The sequence below is a fragment of the Protobothrops mucrosquamatus genome, unplaced genomic scaffold, assembly GCF_001527695.2.
Source record: "Protobothrops mucrosquamatus isolate PMUCROS unplaced genomic scaffold, P.Mucros_1.0 scaffold6063, whole genome shotgun sequence".
NCBI lineage: Eukaryota > Metazoa > Chordata > Lepidosauria > Squamata > Viperidae > Protobothrops > Protobothrops mucrosquamatus.
Genome location: NW_015391902.1, coordinates 10687 through 20414, shown reverse-complemented (window position 1 = coordinate 20414; position 9728 = coordinate 10687). Strand labels below are relative to the sequence as shown.

The 9728-nt window shown below is 51.2% G+C and overlaps 1 protein-coding gene across 1 annotated transcript; it reads left to right on the top strand.

Annotated features, from left to right (window-relative positions):
• Nucleotides 1-266: 266 nt before the first annotated feature.
• Nucleotides 267-7894, top strand: LOC107300071 (H-2 class II histocompatibility antigen, E-S beta chain-like; the record flags this gene model as incomplete). The annotated part of the gene is made up of 5 exons (XM_015829414.1): nucleotides 267-332; nucleotides 2912-2996; nucleotides 3118-3390; nucleotides 7317-7598; nucleotides 7756-7894. Coding segments are annotated over exons 1-5 (845 nt in total), but the record flags the coding sequence as incomplete, so codon positions are not given.
• Nucleotides 7895-9728: the final 1834 nt, after the last annotated feature.

Sequence of the window (9728 nt, the reverse complement as noted above, 5' to 3'; positions counted from 1 at the left end):
GGGGAACTGAGGGAGAAGGATGTTGGGTGTGGTCTGAATTGCTCCCCTAAATTGGCTCCCCAAAACTATCCCTTTAGCGAAGGGGGCTGGAGCCCCTTCTTTTGAGAGGGTCTTGGGGGGCTGCAGGGGGGTCTATTTGGGCGGGGGGTGGTGGAAAGAGGCCTCGAAAAGCATCCAAAGACAGCTTGTGGGTTGTAAAGATGGGGGCGAGGGGGGGAAGAGGAAAAGGGAAGGCGGGGCTTGAAGGGCGGGGAGAGCCCAGGAGCATGGGTGTGGGTATCCTTATTGTGACCCCCGCTCCTTATGCCCCCGAAAGGGAGAGGAAGAAAGAAGTACGGATATTCCTTCCCTTCCAGCCCAGAGGGGGGGGTCTCTTCCCTCCCCCCATATTTCCTGCCGGTTTGGGGGAAAAAGAGGCCCCACCGGGATCTAACATTTCCTACAGTGTTAGGCCGAGTGCTGGACCAGCTGAACTTCTGCCTGCCTGTTTCCACCCTGGGAAGATGGGGGGGGTCCCTCAGGAAGCTACCCCCTCCCTTATTTTCCTCCCCGCCCACGGCCCCCACTAAGGGGGAATCCCGCTGGGACCGACGGTTCCCCATCTATCCTCCAGGGGGCGTCTTCCGATAGCCTCTTGCGGTAGGTTTCCCTCCCCTCCTCTGAAAAGCCTGTGTCCCTCCTCTAGAAGAGGCTGGGAACCATGGGCCCTGGAGTCCCTCCTGACGCCCTTCCTCCTCCTCCTCCTCCTCCTCCTCCTCCTCCCCGCAGTCCATTTCCTGTACCAGGGGAAGTGCACGTGCCACTTCCTCTCCTCTCCGCTTCCCTAAAATGCAGCCTCCCCCCCCCCAGGACTGAAGGGATTTCCCCCCCTCCCAACTTTCTCCGCTTCTCTCTCGGCTTCGCACTATCTCCTCTTGTGGATGAACTCAAGGGAGGCTCTGCCCGGAGACCGATGACGATGACGAAGGGAGAATTCCCATTGGTCCCTCCGCTTTTCTGGGCCCTCCCAATTACGAAGTTCGAGGGAAACGCCCCCGCCAGACCCACTGATTCCGCCTCCGCGTCCTTCTCCCCTCTCTCTGGGGGCGCTGGTGGGGCGACATCCCTGGGCTCTGTTGGGGTCCCTCTTTTGTTGCTGGTGGGGGCGCTGGCCCGGATCCCCGGAAGCGAAGGGGGGAAGGAGACGCCCGGTAAGGAGGGGGCCCGTAGGGGGGAGGAGAGGGGCTGGGAGGGGACGTCAATGCTCCTGGGAAGGAGGGAAGAAAGGGGCTGGGACCCCAGTAGTGGGAAAAGGGGTCGAGGGCAAGAGGGGCGGGAGACTGCAGGAGCCTCGATCTCCGCGTGGTCTCCGCCCCTCCCTCACTGTATTTTCCCCCCGCAGGAGAATAGGGAACCCTCCCTTCCCTGGTTGTGGCCGAGGTGGGCGGGGGTCCCGGGAAGGCAGCTGATGTGGGATAAGAGTCAGCCGGGCCCCTCTCTCTGTCCCCCCCCCGTGGCTAGGTGGGAAGGGGACCTCGCGGACCCCGAATTAGCGCCTGAGCCCCGAAGCTTCTTGCACTGAAAGAGGAAGGGGACGGAAAGCGAAAGTGTAAGAGGGAAACTGAGGCATTTTTAGAGCTAAATCCACAAAGGCCATCAAATGTATAAGAAAAAGATTTTTTTTCGCAAAAGTGTTTTTGCAACCTCAGTTTTTCTTCTGAATCTCCATTTTTCTTAAGGGGAGAGAAGAGTTGAGCTTGGATTCCTTCTTGGGGGAGACTTTGAATTTGGGGAGGAGACCCAGAACCCCCCACCCCATATTCCCCCATTGCTGAATCGGGACCTGGAGGGGAGGGGGGAACGGAGGGAGAAGGATATTGGGTGGGGTCTGAATTGCTCCCCTAAATTGGCTACTCAAAATGATTTCTTTGGTGAGGGGGGCTGGAGACCCTCCCTTTGAGGCGGTCTTGGGGGGCTGCAGGGTGACAGAAAAGAGGGCTGAATCCCCAAATCACGCAAAGGCAGCCAGTAGGAGTTAATTTGGTGGGAAGGAAAATTTGGGGGATAACTAGGGAATCTGGGGGTTCCCTTCTCCCCAGGATCCACAGACCCCCAAGCCGTCTAGATCAAAATTGAGCAGCCCTCCCTCAACAGAGGGGGAGGGAAAGGATCCCCTATCTTCTGCCTACAACGGGGTCCTTTCAGCAGCCCCAGGAAGTCTCCCCACCCCTTTGTCCCCCCCAATTCAGGGGACTCTGAAGGTCCAGATAAACCCCTGGGGGTCCTCAACGCCCCTCAGAGAATCAGTGACCGACTTTCAAAATGAAAATTTGGGGATAACTAGGGAATCTGGGGGTTCCCTTCTCCCCTTCCACTCTCTCGCCTTCTCCGCTTCTATTGGGAGGGATATTGGGGGGGTCTGAGTTGCTCCTCCAAACTCCCCCTTTAGTGAAGAGGGCTGGAGCCCCTGTCTTTGAGGTGATCTTGGGGGACTGCAGGGAGGGTCTTTTGGGGAGGGGGGCAGGAAAGAGGCCTCGAGAAGCACCCAAAGGCAGCTTGTAGGGCTGAAGATGGGGGGAGGGGGAAAGGGGAAGGTGGGGCTTGAAGGGCGTGGAGAGCCCAGGAGCATGGGTGTGGGTAACCTTATTGTGACCCCCCCCTTCCCTTCTGCTCCCAAAAGGAAGAGGGAGAGAGAAGCTTGGATATTATTTTCCCTCCAGCCCAGAGGGGGGGTCTCTTCCCTCCCCCCATATTTCCTGCCGTTTTGGGAAGGGGGGGGAAGAGGTCCCACCGGGATCCAGCGTTCCCTGCAGACAGACGGAGGCCTGGACCGGCTGAACTTCTGCCTGCCTTTTTCCACCCTGGGGAGATGGAGGGGGGTCCCTCGGGAAGCTCTTTCTCCTCCCCTCCCTCATTTTTCTTCCCACTCCAGACCCCCAACAAGGGGGAATCCCGCTGGGACCGACGGTTCCACATCCCTCCTCCAGGGGGCGCCTTCTGGCAGTCCCTCTCAGCAGGTCTCCCGTCGCTCCGCCTTCCCGTCTCTCCGCCCCTCCTCTAGTAGCCTCTGGGAACGATGGGCCCTGGAGTCCCTCCTGAGGGTTTTCTTCTTTCTGCTCCACCCCACCCCCCCCGCAGCCCATTTCCTCCTCCAGGAGAAGCACGAGTGCCATTTCTTCAACGGGACGCAGCAGGTGCGGTTCCTGCACAGGTACATCTCCGACCGGCAGGAGATGGACTACTACGACAGCGACCTCGGGAAATTCGTGGCCGTCACTCCGTTGGGGCAGCCCGATGTGGACAAGTGGAACAGCGATAAGGCCGTCATGCAGTACCAGAAGGCCTACGTGGATCGCTTCTGCCGACACAACTACGAGGGTCTCCGGAGAAATTCCGTGGTTGGCCGGAGAGGTGAGTGGGGGAGGGGGAGTTCCATGGGGGGGGAATGCAGGGACCCCCCTTTTCTTTTCATTTCTTAGGACTCTCCCGGAGAAAGATTTGCCCCCTTTGTATTCTGTACTCTCCGATCTACGAAATTTATTCATTGGTATTTATTGATATTTATTGATACTCCTAATCCCTTCACCTCCCTTAAAGTGGACCTCTGGATGGCGCAGGATATAACATCATCCCTAAATAAAAAATGTATAAAAAATAAGGTTAAAAAATAAATTACCTTTAAAAAGTTTGAAATTCTACAACGATGACAATGAAACAATCAAAAGGGAAGAACTATATTCCTGTCCTTCCCATCAGTCCCATCATCTTTCTCTCTTCCCAAGGTCCAAAGTTTCCCCTGCCCAGAAAAACTTCTTTTCAGAATATTATACCAAATATTATATTTTTCTTTGGGGGGGGGAATCCAGCCAGGTCTCTCTCTTGCCCAGTATATGGATATATTTCAATATAATCTATACACTATATAATATTTTAATATAATATTTTATATTAATAAATCAATAATATATTGATTTACTTATCAACTTTTAAAACCATCTCTCTCTCACAGAGGGACTTTGCATGGTATACCCATAAAATATAAAACCACCAAAATAATCTATAGGATTTAAAAGGCAAGAATGATTAAAATGCACTAGTAAATTAAAAGGGGGGGGCTTCAGGAGGCTGACCGGCCCCACGGCTGCCTCCTCCTCTGTGCCCCCCAAGCAAAGCCCCAGAGCCCCCTTTTCACCCCTTTCCGGAAGGCCAGGAATGGGGGAGGGGCTCCCTTCACCTCTGGGGCCTTTGGGATTTTAGGATAAAAACTTCCAAAGGTCTGGAAAAGGGAATCAGGGAAGGCTCTTTCGTCTGCTGTGCCTTATCCCTCTTTTAGTTCTTTTTATTCTTTATTCAGAGTCATTTGTTCATCCAATTTTGGGGATCTGGGAGAAAAGCCCCCCTGGAAACCCCCCTTTTGGTCACAGACTCAGGTCCACCTCCAGCCAAATCGCTTCCCTCTTCATATCTGGGAAGGTTCCTCATTTGGGGGCAGAGATTCAAAAAAAACCCACAAACATTAAAACTGAATTTTGGGCGTACGTTCAGCCCTGAAGCCTCCGATTGTTTAGTTCCCTGTTCCAGATTCTTGGCAAATTGCCTACGTTTGTTGTTTTAGTTTTATTTGTTTATATTAAAAAACCTTATTTATTTTTATCAACTGATAAGGTTTCATTGTGCAAAACAAGTGTTTCATCTGCAGTTGTTGCCATTTGTTGTTGCCATTTGTTGTTGCCAGGGTCTCCAAAAATAACACGCTACCAAAGAATTAAATAAGATCTTTCTTCCACAAGAGAAAAACCACCAAATCCCAAGAGAAAAAGGCATTTTACCAGGTGAAGCTGGGCATCTGCTCCTTCCGGAAATTATGGAATATTTAAGGGGAACCGACACAGATTTTGTTCTCCGCATATTAAGTCTGGAATTCCTTTTTACTCCTAAATTCTTCCCTGCAAACCTAGGAGAATAATTAACTGTTCATAAAAAAATCCCGACCAGATCCCAGGATTAAATTACAAATAACCAAACCTTTAAAAATGGCATGTTCTAAAACATTATATAATGAGCTGTTCATCAGAGAATCCCTCAACGGAGAAAAAAGTTGTTAGCAAAAGTTCTCTGACCTGGAGTGGATCTATGAAGGACCCTCTTGGGGGTTATTAATCCACCTATAAATCCACCTATTAATCCACCTATTAATCCACCCAAGAGTTGTGCCATTTGCTGAAGGAGGAGATCAAGAGGGATCCCTTCCAAGGCTCTTCTGCGATCCTGGGATCTGCCTGATCTCCTCAGCCACCAACTGCCCCCACCTTCCCTTTCCCCAACATTCCCCCCCCAGATCCTTTCCGCCCTCCCTGTCCGGAATGGGGCAACTCAGTGCAGGACAATTCAACAATTTTATTCAATTATTTAAAATAATTTTAAAAATGTTTTTTTTATTATTTTTGTCCTTCACATTTCATTTCTTTTCTCCCTCAGCCTCCTTCCTTTCCTGATTCTCTTTCTCCATTTCTTCCATATTATGCAAGTTGTCCTAGACCCCTCCCTGTCCCCCCATCCCAGGCAGAAGGGTCGGACCCCTCCCCACCTCCTTCCGGGGGGGGGGGAAATGGGGATGGGAGGGAGGCCGGACGGCTGCAGGGAGAGGTTGGGGGGGGGGACCTGGGCAGGAAAAAGCCAAAGTTTCAAGTACAGATTAGGCGAGACCTGGCTCAAAATCAGGGGGTCCTAATGGGGAGCCTCACACTGGAGGTAGTTGTTGAATTAAGAGGCAATCCCCCCTCCCCCCTCACACGTCCTGTTCCTCCCCCTCTTTCAACTATAATTTTATCTTAACTGGGAATTCCATTTTGATTGCTGTAGAAATATTTATCTGTTAGGATTTTAATGTTTTAATGCTGTAAGCCAGGGCTTTTCAACCTTTTCTCCGACTGTACCACTTTTAGGATATATGGCAATATTCAAGTACCACCTAGCAAGGTGTCAAACATTTGATGACCAAAAAAAAAACTGTTCAAAGTTGCAATTCCACTGAAATGACTTATGACCATTTTTCACACTTATGACCATTGCAGCATGCCCAAGGTCATGTGATTTATATTTGGATGCTTGGCAACGGATTCATATTTATGATGGTCACAGTGTCCCAGGGTCATGTGATCCCCTTTTGCAACCTTTTGACAAGCAAAGTCATTGGCAGGGCTGCTGGTGCTCAAGTGCTAAGGTGGGACTTCCTTCCCTCCCTCCCTCCTTCCCTCCTTCCCTCTTTCTCATTCCCATCTCCTTCTGAAGGAAGAATTTGAACCCCCCCCTATTTCCCCTCTTCTATATATTCATTGAACAAGGAAAAGCCTCCAGAGAACGAAAAGACAAGCCATTGAGGGAACTAGCTTAAGAAGGCGCATTCCCCTTGAAGAATTAGCTACTGGCTAGAAAGGAAAGTTAAGGAGCGCAGTGGGCACTTAAGGAAGAAAAATAAATGTAGTAAGTATGGCTTCTGGCTAAGGCAGCCTCCCCAAATGGCTCCATTCATAAGTAAAGGAATGCTACAGGCAAAATCCATTCAGGAGAAAAATACTTCAAAATCCCTTGCAACAAAACTTATAGCTAACAGTAGCAGAGCAGTAGAAGCTAACCTGAGACATCAGCCATCAGCCAAATAGAAATTGCCAAACACTCCTTAAGAACACAAAGCCCCCATTGCACAAATCCCAGAACTTCAAAGTCACAAAAGGACATAAGAATCCTTCCACTCTCCATCTCCCTCTGTGATTCACCTCCAGCTGGTGCTGCCTTTCTTCATTGCTGCCTTTCTTCATTGCTGCCTTTCTTCATTCCTCATGGAGGGCAATCCCTCCTCCCTACGTTCCTTGCCTCTTGGTTGCTGCCAGCACATGTGGCTGCCACAGAAGTTATAGATCCACTTGTGGCCGGCCTGCTTGATTTCCTCTCCTCTCCCCCCACCCTCGTCCTTTTTTCCATTCCGTGAAGCTAGAGCTGACTCCTCCTCCTCCCAAGGCTGCTTCTTTTTCTCTCTCTTCTTCTCCCGGCCCAAACTGCCTCCTTTTATAGCCTCTCCTATCTCCCCCTTTCTCATGGGGGTATTTATTCCTGTTGGACTTGTGCAATTTGATGATGGAAACTGATCCCAACCAGGAATGATTTATGTTTTTCCATCTTTCAGGATCCCATTTAATTTCATGCTGCAATTTGGTTTGGAAATGACTTAAAACAAATAATATTTTCAGGAGTGAAAAGGGATCTAGGCCTGAACTAACCAACTTGGTCTCCTGTTCTGGCCCCTCCTGTGTCTCCCCCATGTCCCTCCTCCCCTCCAGCCAAGCCCACCGTCTCCATCTCCACCACCAAGCTGGATCCCGCTTCCCCCTACACCATCCTCCTCTGCACTGCGAGGGGCTTCTACCCCGTGGAGATCGAGGTCCGGTGGCTGAAGAACGGGCGGCTGGAAGAGGAGGGCGTGGCCTTTGGGGAGGAGCTCCAGAATGGAGACTGGACCTACCAGGTGCAGGTGATGCTGGAGACCCAGCCCCAGCGGGGGGATGTCTACGCCTGCCAGGTGGAGCATGCCAGCTTGGAGGCCCCCATCACCGTCCAATGGGGTGAGCCCCCCTCCCTCCCCTACTGGTCTGGGGACCCCATCCTGCCCTGAGAAGTGGGAAGAGACGCTCCCTGTGGGGGGAGCTGGGATTGACCCTCCTGGGGTGGGAAGCTGGCCTTGATGCTCCTGCTCAGGGGAGGCTCCTTCTCCTTCCCCAGAGCCCCGTTCCTCCAACTCTGCCAAGAGCAAACTCTGGACGGGGATTGTTGCAGCTATGATCGGGGTGATCTTCTTCACCATGGGGCTCTCCCTCTACCTGAAGAGCAAGAAAGGTGAATCTATGGGGCTGGATGAGAGGTTGTGGGGAGGGGACCATCCAGGGGAGGCCTTTCAGCAACCTTAGCAGATGGCAAGGAGGCTCCCCTTGGAGATTTGCTTGGGAAATTCTGTTCTTTGAGAGTCTACTGTATAAGTGAGCATCCTGCAACCTACAGTATTATGGGCTGTCAATGGGTAGGTGGACATTCTGAGTCCTCCAGCCCATGAAGGGTCCTGATTGGCTCTTTTTCTCCTTTCAGCAATTCCCATCCAGCCTCCTGCAGGTGAGTTTCTCCTCAAGTGATAGATGTTTGTTTAACATTCATTAATTGTTCCTTTTTTTTAAAATGTGCCTGAACAATACCTCCTTGCTGTGGATAACACATTTTTTTGAAATTTTGGGCAGCTTTTCATTACAGAGACCTGAAAACAGTTCAATCAAAAACAAACACACACACAAACACTAAAATCTGGCCCAGGTGTTTTCCAGGTTTTGGGAAATTGCAAAAGAGAAGGGAAGTCTCCTTGTGAAAATTTCACACAATTTCTGGCCAAGGGACACCCAGCTTTGCTACCACTCCCCATCCTGGCCCCATTTTGTTAATATGAAACATCTGGGGGGGGGGAAAGCCTCCTTTCTTGATTAACCCCCCAGTTAAGTCAATTGGGAAAAATTCCACAAGCCTCTGGAGATGAATTGCTGGTCCTTTGCATCCTTTTCCACTTTGAAAAAAAAAAGGTGGGGACACTCCCTCATTTTGTTCCTACCTATCAACCACCCCCCTGCAATGTGGGCCTGTCTGGGGGGGTGGCTGAAAGAGAGGAATAATAAGCTGGCTTCACTTTATTTTCTAATTTTCTCCCCATCTCTTTTTTTCTACAGTACTCATGAATTAATCCTGCCGTCCTTCCTGCTTCCTGGTGGGAAAGGAAGGGGTTTTTTTCCATTAGATGATGAATTTCTGTCTCTTTTTTGCAATCTCTGAAAAATGGGAGGTCAGGATTATAGATTGGGGGGAGGAGGAGAATGGCAGCCTGGAGCTTTTCCTTCTGAGACACCTCTGGCTTTCCTTTGAAGGCCTCTCTTTCTTGTGAGGGAGCGGTGGAGACCATCTAGATTGACCCCCGGGACTCTGGAACTTCCTGTCAGTCCAGACATCCAAATCTTCCCCGGCTTTAAATCCACAGCAGCTTCATCTTCATTACTCTTCGTCTGAATCCCTTCCCTTCGCTTTGCTATAAAAGAATAAACATTGTAAGAAAAATCCTGGAATTCCTCCTTCCTTTGTTCCTCTTTCTCCTCCTCTTTCCTCTCCCCCCCATTGGAGGGTCCTCCCTTCTCCCCTTCCCCTTCCCAGATAGACACCTCTCCTGCCTCTGGATCAACCATCCCGGCTACTTCAGGTCCGAAGTCATAACTGGTTTGGGAGGAGGGTGGGCAAATCCACAGAGGGGAAAGGGCAGGACTCCCCTCCTGCTTGGGGGCCCCCTTTCTCTGCTTCTCCTCAAGCCTACTTTTGAGGACCAGGATGCCAGGAGGCATGGTCCCTTTCAAGCACTTGTGGGGAGCCATTGGGGGACACCCGAGACTCCCCCTACGCTCACCCAGCCATTTGTGCCATTTCTCTCCTTCACAACTGGAGGGTCCTGCTTCATTTTGGCACCCAACGCCTCCCTCCCTCCACCTGAGACCCCAGAGGCCTTTTCAAGGACTGCCCACCTATCGCCACTGCCGCCCCACAGCCCTTCCTGCCTTCGGGTCTGAAGCCCCCTCCCTCTGGACAGAGGAGACCCCTAGAGCAGTGTCTCCTGCATAGTTTGAGGGTCCTTCTGCTTCATGTCCTGGGTGGAGGACCCCATCCTGATCCGATGG